Here is a 17,971-nt window from a genome sequence, read left to right as displayed (position 1 = left end):
AAATTCATTAGCGCCACTTGGTTGGTATTAACTGGGTGTAGAGGGTGATGCGCAATCAATTACTCTTGAGACAAGGTGAGTCATAACTAATAGGCTTTAATCTGCTAGAACTGTTCTCCAGCAGCTTCGATACAGAAAGTGAAGGCTGCTGGGACGGCATCGGTTCTTATACTCCGCCTCTCAGGGCGGAGCTATGTACATCAGCCAATGGTAGACTCCTGGGTCTGGCCAATGGTCATCCACCCCTCAGGTACCGCAATACCTGGTATTACCACATTCACCCCCTGTTAAAAAGAACCCGGCGGGGTGATGGCCAGCGTTAATGTCGCCTTTCGCATGGTAGGACCAGGTATGGAGGTGCCGTGATGTCGAGGGTAATAGCAAAGTGTTCATGGTGCAGCAATCAGTCGATCGGGTGGCCTGGTCGTTCTTCTGGAGCGTCTGGGCTTCAGCGGTTATCCTGATGGGGGCCCCGGCGGTTGCGACTCCGGGAACGTGGTGTCGTCCTCCCAGGCAGCTTCGTCACCCCTAAGTGGCACTGTTGGGGCGAAAAGTGGGCAGGGAGGAGGGGTGCCTGTAGGGGGCGTCGGTGCATGTTCGGGCCTAGGTAGGGGCGGCGGGAGTACTGACCCTCCAGTCAGGTGCTGCGGGGAGGGTGGGGGTGGGGGCAATGGTGCGGGTGCGCGAGGGCTCTGGCGGGCGCCAGGTCCCGAAGGGAGACTGTGTCTTGGTGGCCATCAGGGAACGCTACATAGGCGTACTGGGGGTTGGCGTGCAGCAGGTGGACCCTCTCGACCAACGGGTCCGACTTGTGCGCACTCACATGTCTCCGAAGCAGGATGGGTCCGGGTGTCGCTAGCCAGGTTGGGAGCGAGATCCCGGAGGAGGACTTCCTGGGGAAAACAAGGAGACGTTCATGAGGTGTCTGATTTGTGGCAGTACAGAGCAGCGAACGGATGGAGTGAAGAGCCACCGGGAGGACGTCCTGCCAGCGGGAGACTGGGAAATTCCTAGACCGTAGGGCCAGCAGGACGGTCTTCCAGACCGTGCCGTTCTCCCTCTCAACCTGCCCGTTTCCCCGGGGGTTGTAACTGGTCGTCGTGCTCGAGGTGATGCCTTTGCTGAGCAGGAATTGACGCAGTTCGTCACTCATGAAGGAGGACCCCCTATCACTGTGAATGTATGCGGGGAAACCGAACAGTGTAAAGATACCCTGGAGGGCCTTGATGACGGTGGTTGTGGTCATGTCTGGGCAGGGGATGGCGAATGGGAACCGGGAGTACTCGTCAATCACGTTCAGGAAGTACGTGTTGCGGTCGGTGGAGGGGAGGGGGCCTTTGAAATCCATGCTGAGGCGTTCAAAGGGACGGGAAGCCTTTATCAGGTGCGCCCTCTCTGGACGGTAGAAGTGCGGTTTGCACTCCGCGCAGATTTGGCAGTCCCTGGTGACTGTCTGGACCTGCTCGATGGAGTAGGGCAGGTTGCGGGTCTTGATAAAATGAAAGAAATGAGTGACCCCCGGGTGGCAGAGGTCCTCGTGGAGGGATCGGAGTGCCGCGGGTCAGGGCATCAGGAGGCTCGTTCAGCTTCCCGGGACGGTACAATATCTCGTAATTGTAGGTGGAGAGTTCTATCCTCCACCGCAAGATCTTGTCGTTCTTAATCTTGCCTCGCTGTGCATTATCGAACATGGACGCCACCGACCGTTGGTCCGTGAGGAGAGTGAATCTCCTGCCGGCCAGGTAATGCCTCCAGTGTCGCACAGCTTCTACTATGGCCTGGGCCTCCTTTTCGACCGAGGAGTGGCGGATTTCGGAAGCATGGAGGGTGCGGGAGAAGAAAGCCACGGGCCTGCCCGCTTGGTTGAGGGTGGCCGCCAGAGCTACGTCGGACGTATCGTTCATGACCTGGAAGGGGAGGGACTCGTCGATGGCGCGCATCGTGGCTTTTGCAATGTCTGCTTTGATGCGGCAGAAGGCCTGGTGGGCCTCCGTCGACAGGGGGAAGGTTGTGGACTGGATCAGGGGTCGAGCCTTGTCTGCGTAATTGGGGACCCACTGTGCGTAATAGCTGAAGAAGCCGAGGCAGCGCTTTAGGGCCTTGGGGCAGTGAGGGAGGGGGAATTCCATGAGGGGGCGCATGCGTTCAGGGTCGGGGCCTATGACTCCACTTAGCTCTACATAGCCTAGAATGGCTAGACGGTCGGTGCTAAACATGTATTTATCCTTATTGTAAGTCAGATTAAGGATATTCGCGGTCTGGAGAAATTTTCGGAGGTTGACGTCGTGGTCCTGCTGGTAATGGCTGCAGATGGTGATGTTATCAAGATACGGGAACGTTGTGCGTAAGCCGTACCGGTCAACCATTTGGTCCATCTCACTTTGGAAGACCGAGACCCCATTCGTGACCCCGAAGGGAACCCTTAAAAGGTGATAAGAGCCGCCCATCTGCTTCGAAGGCAGTGTACTGGCGGTCACCTATACGGAGGGGTAGCGGGTGGTAGGCAGACTTGAGATCCATCGTGGAGAAAACCTTGTATTGCGCAATCCTGTTTACCAGGTCGGCTATATCGGGGAGAGGGTACGCATCCAGTTGTGTAAACCTGTTGATGGTCTGGCTGTAGTCAATGACCATCCTATGTTTCTCCCCGGTCTTTACCACCACTACTTGAGCCCTCCAGGGGCTGTTGCTAGCTTCAATGACCCCTTCCCTCAGCAGCCTTTGGACCTCCGACCTGATAAAGGTCTGGTCCTGGGCACTGTACCGTCTGCTCCTGGTGGCGACGGGTTTGCAATCCGGGGTGAGGTTCGCAAACAGGGAAGGCGGGTCGACCTTAAGGGTCGCGAGGCCGCAGACAGTAAGGGGGGGTATAGGGCCGCCAAATTTAAAAGTCAGGCTTTGCAGATGGCACTGGAAATCCAGCCCAAGGAGGGTGGCTGCGCAGAGGTGCGGCAGGACGTACAGGTGGAAATTGCGGAATTCCCTGCCTTGGACAGTGAGGTTCGCTAGGCAGGACCCCTTTATCTCCACTGCGTGTGACCCGGAGGCCAGGGCTATCCTTTGGTTTACGGGATGGGTGACAAGAGAACAGCGCCTTCCGTGTCGGGGTGAACAAAGCTTTCCGTGCTCCCAGAATCGATCAAGCACGACGTCAAGTGGCCGTTGATGGAGATCGTCGCTGTAGCTTTCGCAAGCATCCGGGGCCGACTCTGGTCCAGAGTTACCGATGCCAGCTACAGTAAAGGAGAGTTCTGGTCGGGCAGCGTGTAGTCGGCTGTGCTGGGGGCCTGGGGCCCCATTCAAGATGGCGTCAGCCATGGGTCGTACATGGAGTCCGGGGATGCAGAAGATGGTGGCGGCGAGGGACAAAATGGTGGCGCCCACCCATCCAGCGTGGTAGCCGTGGGGCAAAATGGCCGCGCCCGTGGGTCGCACGCGGCCTGAGGATAGGGAGGTGGCGGTGGACGCTGGACGGTCGGGGCTTGAAAAAGGGGCTGCCGATAGTCGCTGGAGACCGCGGCCACGGCGCGGGCCTGGCAGACCCCGACATAGTGGCCCTTCTTGCCGCACCCTTTGCAGGTGGTGGTATGGGCCGGGCAGCGCACGTGGGGATGATTCGACTGCCCACAGAAAAATCAGCGTTGTCCGGCGGCGGTAGCGGGACGTCTCGCCGCGCAGGCTTACGGGGTTAGAGGGAAGGTCTGGGGGACTGCCGCAACGGGGTGCCACGCAGCCCAGGGGCCGCCGCGCGTCCGGGAGCAAAAGCCAGCGCGTTGTTATACGCAACGTCCATGGACCCCGCCAGGGCCCGTGCCTCAGTAAGTCCCAGTGTGTCCATTTCTAGGAGCCTTTGGCGGATATCGGGGGTAGTCATACCTGTCATGAAAGCAACCCTGATCAAAAGTGCCGTGTGCTCGTTCCCCGAAACTGGCAGTTTCGGCCCAGCACCAGCAGTGCCCAATAGAAGTCTTCCAGCGTTTCTTCGGGTCTTTGCCTCCTAGTCGCCAGCAGGTGACGGGCGTAGACCTGGTTCACAGGACGGATATAATGTCCTTCTAGCAGCTCGATAGCTGCAGCATAATTCTCCGCCTCCTCGATCAGAGGGTAGATCCCAGGGCTGACCCGCGAGCGTAGAAGGTGCATCTTTTGTCTTTCCGTGGGGGTTCGACGGCCGTGTCGAGGTAGCCCTTAAAACACGCCAGCCAATGTTTGAAGATAGCAGCAGAGTTGTCCGCGTGGGGGCTGAGCTGAAGGCACTCCAGTTTGATACGGCGATCCATCCTTTCAACTGAAGTTGTAGCAGATTAAATTGATGCGCAATCAATTACTCTCGAGTCAAGGTGAGTCATAACTAATAGGCTTTAATCTGCTAGAACTGTTCCCCAGCAGCTTCGTTACAGAAAGTGAAGGCTGCTGGAACGGCATTGGTTCTTATACTCCGCCTCTCAGGGCGGAGCTATGTACATCAGCCAATGGTAGACTCCTGGGTCTAGCCAATGGTCATCCACCTCTCAGGTACCGCAATACCTGGTATTACCACAGAGGGGTAATTTTAACTTTTATTGCCAGGCAACGATCAGGTAATAGTAAAGCTGCACCCCATTTTACAGCTTGGCCGATGTTCATTTCCACTGAACCCTAACCACTTATCAGCTTATTCAAGGGGCCGAACTGTTTACACCCAAAAACCTAAAAAGCACCTTTACTGATATGGTAGCACCCATTGTACAGACGCAGGTTGGCCACAGAATGTCACAAGCGGTTTCTGATGATGATCCGTGTATTCTACTATATATCTTGAACTCTCAGAAACCCTACCACCCATTGAAAGTTCTGTCCCAGCTCAGCAGGTAACTCCGATCCATGGAGGAAGTGAATAAGGCGCTGTGCGTTATAAATATCACACCTGTCAGTTACTTGGTGCATTTATGGAGGACAGAACGGTGGTTTTGGTACATATCCCCTGCAGTGGCTGGCAAGGATTCACTAGCATAGAAGGTAAAAGATATTACCTCGGGGAAGAACTATGCTGGCTGCAGAAGTTATTTGTAGGAGTGATGGAGAGGGAGACAGCATTTCCAGACTGCGCAGAGGCAGTGAAGACAAGTCTCCTCGAGCACACCAGGCCTTTAAATGACGGGTAGAATCAACATAATTCATCAGGTATCACCACATCTGCATTTGATTTCAACTCATAAATTAGCCTTCCATTTTTGAAACTCGGCTGCTGTGTCTTAACTCCCATCAATTTCCATTCACCCATCACCAACATGTGCAGCTGATTTATTAAGTGCCAGGCCATATAAATGTTTTTGTAAGGGCGTCCAAGGTGCCTACTGCTGCATAGCCTGGACCGGAACATTTGGGATGCTGGTGCGGCTGCATGACTTTGTGGGGTGATTGCCTATCACCCCCTCTGTTCATTGATATACACTGGCTCCCAGTTAAGCATGATCTCAGTTTTAAAATTCTCATTCTTATTTCAAAACCCTCCATGGCTTGCCTCTTCCTATCTCTGAAACCTCTTGCAGCCTCACACCTCTCGGAGATATCTGCGCTCCTTCAATTCTGGCCTCTGAAGCATAACCAATTTTTAAAAATATATATTTTATTGAAATTTTTTGGTCAACCATCACAGTACATTGTGTATCCTTTACACAATAATATAACAGTATAAGTAACAATGACCTGTTTTATAAACAAAGAATAAATAGTATATAACAAAAACGAAAACTAAAACTAAATGGCAACTGCCTTGTCTCAGATAAACACTCTCCAAAAATATGATTTAACAGTCCAGTATACAATTATTTATAGCAACGACCTATACATATTATACATATATATAAACAACCCTGAGAGTCCTTCTGGTTCCTCTCCCCCCCTCCCCCCCTCCCCCCCCCCCCCCCCCTGGGCTGCTGCTGCTGCCTTCTTCTTTTCCATTCCCTCTATCTTTCTGTGAGGTATTCGACAAACGGTTGCCACCGCCTGGTGAACCCTTGAGCCGATCCCCTTCGGACGAACTTAATCCGTTCCAGCTTTATAAACCCTGCCATGTCATTTATCCAGGTCTCCACCCCCGGGGGCTTGGCTTCCTTCCACATCAACAGTATCCTGCGCCGGGCTACTAGGGACGCAAAGGCCAAAACATCGGACTCTCTCGCCTCCTGCACTCCCGGCTCATGTGCAACCCCAAATATAGCCAACCCCCAGCTTGGTTCGACCTGGACCCCCACTACTTTCGAAAGCACCTTTGTCACCCCCACCCAGAACCCCTGCAGTGCCGGACATGACCAGAACATGTGGGTGTGATTCGCTGGGCTTCTCGAGCATCTCGCACACCTATCCTCTACCCCAAAAAATTTACTGAGCCGTGCTCCAGTCATATGCGCCCTGTGTAACACCTTAAATTGAATCAGGCTTAGCCTGGCACACGAGGACGATGAGTTTACCCTACTTAGGGCATCCGCCCACAGCCCCTTCTCAATCTCCTCCCCCAGCTCTTCTTCCCATCTCCCTTTCAGCTCATCTACCATAATCTCCCCCTCGTCCCTCATTTCCCTATATATATCTGACACCTTACCGTCCCCCACCCATGTCTTTGAGATCACTCTGTCCTGCACCTCATGCGTCGGGAGCTGCGGGAATTCCCTCACCTGTTGCCTCGCAAAAGCCCTCAGTTGCATATACCGGAATGCATTCCCTTGGGGCAACCCATATTTCTCGGCCAGCGCTCCCAGACTTGCGAACTTCCCATCCACAAACAGATCTTTCAGTTGCGTTACTCCTGCTCTTTGCCATATTCCAAATCCCCCATCCATTCTCCCCGGGGCAAACCTATGGTTATTTCTTATCGGGGACCCCACCAAGGCTCCCGTCTTTCCCCTATGCCGTCTCCACTGTCCCCAAATTTTCAAAGTCGCCACCACCACCGGGCTTGTGGTGTATTTCTTCGATGAGAACGGCAATGGGGCCGTCACCATAGCTTGTAGGCTAGACCCCTACAGGACGCCCTCTCCAATCTCTTCCATGCCGCTCCCTCCTCTTCTCCCATCCACTTACTCACCATTGAGATATTGGCGGCCCAGTAGTACTCACTTAGGCTCGGTAGTGCCAGCCCCCCGCTATCCCTACTAAGCTGTAAGAATCCCTTCCTCACTCTCGGGGTCTTCCCGGCCCACACAAAACTCATGATACTCTTTTCGATCCTTTTGAAAAAAGCCTTCGTGATCACCACCGGGAGGCACTGAAACACAAAGAGGAATCTCGGGAGGACTACCATTTTAACCGCCTGCACCCTCCCTGCCAGTGACAGGGATACCATGTCCCATCTCTTGAAGTCCTCCTCCATTTGTTCCACCAATCGCGTTAAATTTAACCTATGCAATGTACCTCAATTCTTGGCTATCTGGATCCCCAAGTAACGAAAGTCCCTCGTTACCTTCCTCAGCGGAAAGTCCTCTATTTCTCTGCTCTGCTCCCCTGGATGCACCACAAACAACTCACTTTTCCCCATGTTCAGTTTATATCCTGAGAATTCTCCAAACTCCCGAAGTGTCCGCATTATCTGGCATCCCCTCCGCCGGGTCCGCTACATATAACAAGTCATCCGCATACAGAGATACCCGGTGTTCTTCTCCTCCTCTAAGTGCTCCCCTCCACTTCTTGGAACCCCTCAGTGCTATTGCCAGGGGCTCAATCGCCAGTGCAAACAATAATGGGGACAGAGGGCATCCCTGCCTTGTCCCTCTATGGAGCCGAAAGTATGCAGATCCCCGTCCATTCGTGACCACACTCGCCACTGGGGCCCTATACAACAGCTGCACCCATCCAACATACTCATCTCCAAAACCAAATCTCCTCAGCACCTCCCACAAATAATCCCACTGCACTCTATCAAATGCTTTCTCGGCATCCATCGCCACCACTATCTCCGCTTCCCCCTCTGGTGGGGGCATCATCATTACCCCTAGCAGCCTCCGTATATTCGTATTCAGCTGTCTCCCCTTCACAAACCCAGTTTGGTCCTCATGGACCACCCTCGGGACACAATCCTCTATCCTCATTGCCATTACCTTGGCCAGAATCTTAGCGTCTACATTTAGGAGGGAAATAGGTCTATAGGACCCGCATTGCAGCGGGTCCTTTTCCTTCTTTAGGAGAAGCAATATTGTTGCCTCAGACATAGTCGGGGGCAGCTGTCCCCTTTCCTTTGCCTCATTAAAGGTCCTCATCAGTAGCGGGGCGAGCAAGTCCACATATTTTCTGTAAAATTCAACTGGGAATCCATCTGGTCCCGGAGCCTTCCCCGCCTGCATGCTCCTAATTCCTTTCACTACTTCCTCTATTTCAATCTGTGCTCCCAGTCCCACCCTTTCCTGCTCCTCCACCTTGGGAAATTCCAGCCGGTCCAGAAAGCCCATCATTCTCTCCCTCCCATCCGGGGGTTTAGCTTCGTATAATTTTTTACAAAATGCCTTGAACACTCCATTCACTCTCTCCGCTCCCCGCTCCATCTCTCCTTCCTCATCCCTCACTCCCCCTATTTCCCTCGCTGCTCCCCTTTTCCTCAATTGGTGGGCCAGCAACCTGCTCGCCTTTTCCCCATATTCGTACTGTACACCCTGTGCCTTCCTCCACTGTGCCTCTGCAGTACCCGTTGTCAGCAAGTCAAATTCTACGTGTAGCCTTTGCCTTTCCCTGTACAGTCCCTCCTCCGGTGCCTCCGCATATTGCCTGTCCACCCTCAGAAGTTCTTGCAACAACCGCTCCCGTTCCCTACTTTCCTGCTTTCCTTTATGTGCCCTTATTGATATCAGCTCCCCTCTAACCACTGCCTTCAGCCCCTCCCAGACCACTCCCACCTGGACCTCCCCATTATCATTGAGTTCCAAGTACTTTTCAATGCACCCCCTCAACCTTAGACACACACCCTCATCTGCCATTAGTCCCATGTCCATTCTCCAGGGTGGGCGCCCTTCTGTTTCCTCCCCTATCTCCAAGTTCACCCAATGTGGAGCGTGATCCGAAATGGCTATAGCCGTATACTCTGTTCCCCTCACCTTCGGGATCAACGCCCTTCCCAAAACAAAAAAGTCTATCCGCGAATAGACTTTGTGGACATAGGAGAAAAACGAAAACTCCTTACTCCTAGGTCTGCTAAATCTCCACGGGTCTACTCCTCCCATCTGCTCCATAAAATCTTTAAGCACCTTGGCTGCTGCCAGCCTCCTTCCAGTCCTGGACCTCGACCTGTCCAGCCCTGGTTCCAACACCGTATTGAAATCTCCCCCCATTACCAACTTTCCCACCTCTAGGTCCGGGATGCGTCCTAGCATACGCCTCATAGAATTGGCATCATCCCAGTTCGGGGCATATAAGTTTACCAAAACCACCGTCTCCCCCTGTAGTTTGCCACTCACCATCACGTATCTGCCCCCGCTATCCGCCACTATAGTCTTTGCCTCAAACATTACCCTCTTCCCCACTAATATAGCCACCCCCCTGTTTTTCGCATCTAGCCCCGAATGGAACACCTGCCCCACCCAACCTTTGCGTAGTCTCACCTGGTCTGTCAGTTTCAAGTGCGTTTCCTGTAACATAACCACGTCGGCCTTAAGTTTCTTAAGGTGTGCGAGTACCCGTGCCCTCTTTATCGGCCCGTTCAGCCCTCTCACATTCCACGTGATCAGCCGGGTTGGGGGGCTTTTTACCCCCCCCCCCTTGTCGATTAGCCACCCCCTTTTTCCAGCTCCTCACCCGGTTCCCACGCAGCTGTGTCCCCCCCCCAGGCGGTGCTCCCCCGCCCATCCCACCCCATACCAGCTCCCCCCTCTCCCCAGCAGCAGCAGCCCAATAATTCCCCCCTCCCACCCCCCCGCTAGATCCCCCACTAGCGTAGTTACACCCCCCATGTTGCTCCCAGAAGTCAGCAAACTCTGGCCGACCTCGGCTTCCCCCGTGACCCTGGCTCGCACCGTGCGACGCCCCCTCCTTCCTGCTTCCCTATTCCCGCCGTGATTATCATAGCGCGGGAACCGAGCCCGCGCTTCCCCCTTGGCCCCGCCCCCAATGGCCAACGCCCCATCTCCTCCACCTCCTTTCCTCCCCCCACCACCTCCTGTGGAAGAGAGAAAAGTTACCACATCGCAGGATTAATAACATAAAACTCCTCTTTCCCCCCTTTTTACCCCCCTCTTCGCCCCCCATACTCGCCCCACCACTTTGTTTCAAACGTTCTTTTTTAAAAATAATTATTAAATAACCCGCTCATTCCAATTTTTCTTCCACGATAAAAGTCCACGCCTCATCCGCCGTCTCAAAGTAGTGGTGCCTCCCTTGATATGTGACCCACAGTCTTGCCGGTTGCAGCATTCCGAATTTTATCTTCTTTTTGTGAAGCACCGCCTTGGCCCGATTAAAGCTCGCCCTCCTTCTCGCCACCTCCGCACTCCAGTCTTGATATACGCGGATCACCGCGTTCTCCCACTTACTGCTCCGAGTTTTCTTTGCTCATCTAAGGACCATCTCTCTATCTTTAAAACGGAGGAATCTCACCACTATGGCTCTAGGAATTTCTCCTGCTCTCGGTCCTCGCCCCATCACTCGGTATGCTCCCTCCACCTCCAGCGGACCCGCCGGGGCCTCCGCTCCCATTAGCGAGTGCAGCATCGTGCTCAAATATGCCCCGACGTCCGCTCCCTCCGCACCTTCAGGAAGACCAAGAATCCTTAGGTTGTTCCTCCTCGCGTTGTTCTCCAGCGCCTCCAGCCTTTCCACACATCGTTTATGGTGTGCCTCGTGCATCTCCGTCTTCACCACCAGGCCCTGTATGTCGTCCTCATTCTCGGCAGCCTTTGCCTTCACGACCAGAAGCTCCCGCTCCTGGGTCTTTTGCTCCTCCTTTAGCCCTTCGATCGCCTGTAATATTGGGGCCAACAGCTCCTTCTTCATTTCCTTTTTGAGTTCTTCCACGCAGCGTTTCAAGAACTCGTGTTGTTCAGGGCCCCATATTAAACTGCCACCTTCCGACGCCATCTTGGTTTTTGCTTGCCTTCCTTGCCGCTGCTCTAAAGGATCCACCGCAATCCGGCCACCTTCCTCTCCTTTTTTCATCCGTATCCAGGGGGGATTCCCTTCTGGTTCGCCGCACAGTACTTTTAGCCGTTAAAATTGCCGTTGGGGCTCTTATTAAGAGCCCAAAAGTCCGTTCCACCGGGAGCTGCCGAAACGTGCGACTCAGCTGGTCATCGCCGCACCCGGAAGTCCCAAGCATAACCAATTTTAATTAGCGACACCCGTGCTTTCAGTTGCCCAGCTCAGCTCTGGGATACTGCGGATGCTGGAGATCCAAAATAAGAGCAGCAAGTGCCAGGAAAACTCAGTCTGTCTGGCAACATCTATGGAGAGAGAAACAGAGTTAACGTTTCACGCCCAATGTGGCTCTTCTTCAGAACTGGAGAAGTAGGGATGTGTCAGGTTTTATGATGTTGATAAAGGGGAGGGGCAGGTGTAACAAAAGAGAAGATCAGGGAGAGGGCAGGGGAGATTAACTGACAATGGTGTCATGGAATGCCCACACATATTGGTGATGGGTGAATGGAATTTTTTTTTCAAATATTTTTATTGAGGTATTTGAAAATTTTTATAAAAATAACATTAACAATGACATCAACATGGTATAATAAACATTTCCCCCCCATCCCAAACTTCACACACCCCAACCATAAAACAACAATCCAGACCCCCCCCCACCCCATCCCTGGAATACTGCATATGCTGACATTTTAATTTTCCCCGAGAAAGTCGACGCACAGCTGCCACCTCCGGGTGAACCCGCCAATTGACCCTCTTACGGCAAACGTTATCTTCTCGAGACTGAGAAACCCAGCCATGTCACTAACCCAGGTCTCTACACTCGGGGGCTTCGAGTCCCTCCACATTAACAAGATCCATCTCCGGGCTACCATGGAGGCAAAAGCCAAGACGTCAGCCTCTTTCGCCCCCTGAACTCCCAGCTCTTCCGACACTCCAAAGATCGCTACCTCCGGACTCGGCACCACCCATGTTTTTAGCACCGTGGACATTGCCTTAGCAAAGCCCTGTCAAAACCCTCTAAGCTTCAGGCATGCCCAAAACATGTGGACATGATTTGCTGGGCTTCCTGCGCACCTCGCACACCTATCCTCTACCCTGAAAAATTTACTCATCCTAGCCGCTGTCATGTGTGCCCGGTGGGCAACTTTAAATTGTATCAGGCTAAGCCTGGCACAAAATTAGGGCATCCGCCCATAGACCCCCCTCTATCTCGCCTCCTAGCTCGTCCTCCCACTTGCCCTTAAGCTCCTCCACCATAATTTCCTCCGCCTCCGAAAGCTCCTGGTAAATATCTGAAACCTTCCCCTCTCCCACCCAGGTACTGGAGGCTACTGTATCCTGTATCTCCCGTGGCGGCAGCAGCGGAAAGGCCAGAAGCTGTTTTCTCAGGAAGTCTCGCACCTGCAAATACCTAAACCCGTTCCCTGCTGACAATTCAAATTTATCCTCCAAGGCTTTCAAGCTGGAAAAGCTCCCATCTATAAATAGATCCCCCATCCTTCTAATTCCTGCCCTTTGCCATCACCGTAACCCACCATCTAGCCTACCCGGTACAAATCGATGGTTATTATAAATCGGGGTCCAAACCGATGCTCCCTCCACTCTCTTATATCTCCTCCATTGCCCTCAGATTCTCAGAGCCGCCACCACCACCGGACTTGTGGAGTATCGGGCCGGCGAGAACGGAAGAGGTGCCGTTATCAGTGCTCCCAAACTGATGACGCCCCCTCCATACACTCCCATGCCGACCCCTCCTCACTTCCTAATCCTCGTTATATAAGCCGCCCAGTAGTAATTGCAGATGGTCGGCAGCGCCAACCCACCCTCCCCCCCCGACTGCGCTCCAGCGACACTTTCTTCACTCGCGGGGTTTTACCCGCCCACACAAAGCCCGAAATAACCTTATTCACCCGCTTGAAAAGGGCCTTTGGGATGAAAATACGGGGGGGGGGGGACCTGAAAGACAAACAGAAATCTGGGGAGGACCGTCATTTTCACGGTCGGGTGAATGGAATTTGATGCGAGTTTGGACAAGGGCAACAAGAGTTTTAAAAAATGGAAAGCAAATTTCTGAGTTGGAATCAAAGGCAGATGCGGCAATACCTGATGTATTATGTTGACTCTACCAGTCACTTAAAGGCGTGGTGTGCTCAAGGACACTTGTCTTCACTGCCTCTGCTGTCGAATTGCATGGAATTGCTGTCATCCTCTTCATCACTCCTACAAACAGTTTCTACAGCCAGGATAGCTCTTCCCCAAGGTAATATTTTTACCTTTTATATACATGGGTCTTTATAAGCCACCTCAGGGGAAATCTACCAAAACTATCGTTCTGTACTCCATAGATGCAAGGCAAAGGTGGTGATAATACTATTAAAGGCTCAAAACTTTGGTCCAGAAAAACATTATTTCAGTTTCTCTCCACAGATGCTGTCTGATCGCCCGAGTTTCGCAGCACTTCCTGCTTTTACTTAAGCTCTGGAATTCCCAACCAAAAGCTCTGCTTCTCCAACTCTTTTCCTCCTTTAAGACAACCCTTAAAACCTACCTTTTTCACCAAGCTTTTGCTCATCTTCCCCAATATTCCTCACGTGGCTTGATATCACACTGAGTTTGATGTGCTGCAATGTTTTACTATGTTAGGGGCACAATATAAATACAAGTTGTTGTCATTGTGCCACTTGCAACTGCAGCACAAATTAATAAACTGAGACAAAAAGGTCACATGTAAAAACGGTGTCCTTGCAGCAACAGAAACTAATGGATGCAACAAAATTCAATTAAACATCAATGCTTTTGACAAAATTTCACTTCATAGAATTTTCACAGGTCTTGATCCGATCTCTCAGTGTAGTTTTGGTTAAAGGTTGATGGAAGTCCAAACAAAATAGTATAAAAACAGGCATTCGGTCAAAGTCATTGCAAAAGACCAGAAGAACTCCCACAAAAATTCAACTAATTGCATCTAAATAAGAAATAGGAGACTCCAGAGGTAACATTGCAGAATAGGAAGAGTAGTCCTGGCAGGAAATTCTCTGACTATGACTGGATGGATAACACTGGAACCAGGCAAGGCCAGTCCATTTAGATGTACAATGGGGGAGAGGTATCAGAGAAGGATGGAGTGATGAAAGGCTGCAGAGAGAATGAAAAGGACCAGGAGGGAAAGCATACCACAGCCATAGTCATTTGGCGACACAGTGGTTAGCACTGTTGTTTCACAGCGCCAGGGACCCGGGTCTTGGCTTGGGTCACTGTCCGTGCGGAGTCTGCACGTTCTCTGCTTGGGTTTCCTCCGGGTGCTCTGGTTTCCTCCCACAAGGTCCGAAAGTCGTGCTTGTTAGGTAAATTGGAAATTCAGAATTCTCCCTCAATGTACCCGAACAGTCGCCAGAGTGTGGCAACTAGGGGATGTTCACAGTAACTTCATTGCAGTGTTAATATAAGCCTACCTGTGACACTAATAAAGATTATATGGAAATGTGATTAGGGCCATTTCAGTGCTGTGGCAGGACTAAAACCTAATTATAGTGGTCAAACGTGAGGTTACGGGAAAGATGAGCCCAGCTGTTTGAGGCAACAACACTTTCAAGGACTTTGTAGAGGAAAGAGAGTCTGGGGTGGAGTAGTAGTTTGCTGGGTCATGTGGGTATCCACCTTTATGAGGAGAGTAGAGCTTTGGAAACAGATTTGAGAGAGAACTGCGAGCTGAATTCTCTGCCATCGGGATTCTCCGTTTTGCCGGCAGCCTGGGGGTTTCCCGACAGCCTGGGGCTGCCACACAATGGAAAACCCCATTGACCAGCCAGCGAAACGGAGAATCCCGACGACGTACTGAACCAGAAATCTGGTGCAGCAGGACGGAGAAACACGCCCGCAGTACCTAAGGAGGTGGACCCATTTACATTACCATCCAGCATGGGGGCCAGGAAGATAGGAAGAATGCCCAAGAAAGATACATGTTCAGGGTTAAGGTTGGGGGGGGGGGGGGGGGGGGTGTGAGGGGAAATTTTGCTTGGTGGCAAATGGATTGGAGGAATGTAGCAGAGGCACCTGAATGGAGGACCCCAAATGGTCTATGATCTCCTTACACTTGTTACTGGAAGAGCTGGTGAGTGGGTTAGGAAGGAGCTTGAAGGAGATTGCTGGCAGTAGAAAACAAATGATAGGACTTGCAGGATGTTTTACATTAAAGCGTGTAAACAATATAATCTGTGACATTTCAGATCTTAAAAAGTAAGAAGTACATTTGCCTGTGGAAGATTCAATTTCTTTAAAAAAATATTTTATGGGATGTGAGCATCGCTGGAAAGGTCAGCATCTGTTGCCCATCCCTAATTCCCCTTGAACTGGCCAGCTTGCTGGGCCATTTCAGAGGTCGGTTAAAGGTCAACCACATTGCTGTGGGGCTAGAGTCAATAATAGGTCAGATAAACAGGACAGATTTCCTTCCCTAAAGGGCATTAATGAACCAGATGTTTCTTTTTTTTAAACAACAATCGATTATAATGTCAAGGTCACCATCCCTGAGAGTAGCGTTCAATCCCAGCTGCCATGGTGGGTGGGATTTGACATCCCACTAGCAGCAGCCTGTGCCTCTGGGTGAAAATTCCAGTCACACTACCACTGTTTGCTCTGAAAGTAGGTTCAAATATTTTGTTTTCGGTGACTCAAAGAGCCAACTTAAAATACAAATGACACTAACTTATTATTGCACTGGAACATTAACTACATTTAAACAATTGGTATAACCCATTAAGCCCTCCCTTCAATTAGAGATTGGCTCAAATTGGGTCACTGTTGAGTTTTAGCTCAATGTGTGCTTGAAGGTTTGCGTTGTGCAGTCCTTACGGGACAAAGTGAAGTGCGCAATTCTCTGGGAGTCTGTGTGTCCTACCTGTAATATTGCAGCTCCGATTCCAGTTGTGTTACACTCCTGTGTAAGGAGGGGACTTGTTTAGCCCTCGCCTCCAGCTCCTTCACTTTCTCCAGGCTGCCCAATAGTGCTTGGCGCGCCTCTTCCACTCTGTCCCTCATCCGCAGCTGCTCTTTCTTCAAGCTCCTGTTGCACTCCTCCAGTTTGAGCAGAGCCTCCTGCGTCCTGCCCAGCTCCCTCTCCATCTCCTGGCTGAACCTGATCGCCTCTTCCACCTGCCCGTCCCTGGAGCTGCGGATCAGCTCGACCTCCCGCAGGACGCTCTGCAGCCCCGGGCTCTGGGCGCCGCGGAGGTTTGGGCGGCTGACCGAGCGGCTCCAGGCCAGGAAGCAGTCCTGGGAGCGGTGGCCGGCGTGGCTCTTGCACAGCCCCACCTGGAGGGCGAGCGAGCGGGCGTCGCTGCTCTGCAAGGCGGCCCGCATGTCCTCCACCAGCTCCCGCAGGCTCTCGTTCTCCAGCTCCAGCTTGGCGATCCTGTCTTCCGCCTCTTCCAAGGCCACGATGTCCTCGTAACACTCCCGGCTGCAGGAGTCCTGCTGCCTCCCGCCGGGCGCGCCTCCTCCCCGCCGCCCGTCCAGCGACGAGGCCCGCTTGCGCTTCTCCTCCCAGCGGGCGGCGGCGGGCGGCACCGAGGAGCCGGCCCCCTGCCTCCTCCTCCGGCGGACGGGGCTCCTCAGGCGGATCTGGGTCTCGATGTGCTCGCTCTCCTTCCCCACCAGCAGGCGGCCCGTCTGGTAGCGGCAGCCCGCCCTGGTGCTGAAATGGCCGCAGAGTCTGGCGTGAAACTGGCGGAAGGTGAGCTGCTCCGGGACGGCCGTGCCTGCCCCCTCCTCCCCCTCCTCTCCCTGCGAGCCCCCGTCCAGCCCCAGGATCTGGCACAGTGTCTGGAAGTCGTGCCCGGGGATGCTGCCCTCCCCCCGGCTGTCCAAGTGGTGGAAGATTTCCTGCAGGTACTGATCCAGCCCGGTGGCCAGCACGATGATCTCGTTCTCCACGCCCCGGTCCAGGCCGTAGTGATAAGCCAGGGCGCTGACCACCCACTGGGTCCGGCGGGCGGGACACCGGTACGGATCGCAGCTCTCTGCCCCGTCCATCCCCTCTCACACTGACCCCCCCGCCAAACCGATCATCGCCGCCCCTACTCACTGCTGCCCAGCGGGGCTGGCAGCTGCTCTCCCGCCGCCCCGCTGCCCCCTGACATGCTGAACGCTCTTTACTCTCTGGTGGCCGGGGGTCCCGGGCGGGGGGTCCGGGCTGGGGCTCTGGCCGGGGCTGGGGGTCTGCCCGGGGGTCCCGGGCTGGGGTTCTGCCCGGGGTCCGGGGCTCTGGCCGGGGGTCCCGGGCTGGGGCTCTGACCGGGGGTCCGGGGCTGGGGCTCTGACCGCGGTCCGGGGCTGGGGCTCTGACCGGGGGTCCGGGGCTGGGGCTCTGTCCCGGGCTGGGGCGCTGGCCGGGGGTCCCGGGGCTCTGGCTGGGGCTGGGGCTCTGTCCCGGGCTGGGGCTCTCGCCGCTGTCTCGCTCCGGACGCTGTGGGCTTTCAGCACTCTCTGCTGGAGCGGGGAAGCGAAGATCAAAATAAATGTCCACAAGCCGCGTGAGTGACGCCAGCGGGGGGAGGGCCCGGATCCGCCAGTGGGCGGTGGGGGGGGGAGTTGGCTGGGATACCCCAGCTGGGGGGAGGGGGCTGGGATGCTCCAGCCGTGGGGAGAGGGGGCTCCACCACCGATTCAGGATGTCAGTCCTCCCTCTCACTTTTTTAAGGGAATAAAGACCTTTCTTTGCAAGCATCTCCTCTCGTGGTTTTTTCTTATCCCAGTTGCTTTTTAAATGTCCGCGTCGGAAGGTCGCGCACACTGCGTCCAAATCGTCTCCTCTCTCTATTGACTTCAGAAGAACTGCCTGAACAGTGTTAACGGTTTTTGAATCACAGAATGGGGC

General features: G+C 53.5%; 1 protein-coding gene across 1 annotated transcript in view; it reads right to left on the bottom strand.

Moving 5' to 3' along the window:
- efcc1 (EF-hand and coiled-coil domain containing 1) overlaps positions 1-17,582 on the bottom strand; it is a 116,258-nt gene extending 98,676 nt beyond the window's left edge. Inside the window, exon 1 of the mRNA XM_072472556.1 lies at positions 15,995-17,582. Coding sequence (XP_072328657.1) covers positions 15,995-17,127 — 1,133 coding nt within the window. The 5' untranslated portion in view covers positions 17,128-17,582. The remainder of the gene's footprint in view (positions 1-15,994) is intronic.
- Positions 17,583-17,971: the final 389 nt, after the last annotated feature.

This window comes from Scyliorhinus torazame, chromosome 13 (genome assembly GCF_047496885.1).
Source record: "Scyliorhinus torazame isolate Kashiwa2021f chromosome 13, sScyTor2.1, whole genome shotgun sequence".
NCBI lineage: Eukaryota > Metazoa > Chordata > Chondrichthyes > Carcharhiniformes > Scyliorhinidae > Scyliorhinus > Scyliorhinus torazame.
This window is presented reverse-complemented; position numbering and strand designations above follow the sequence as displayed.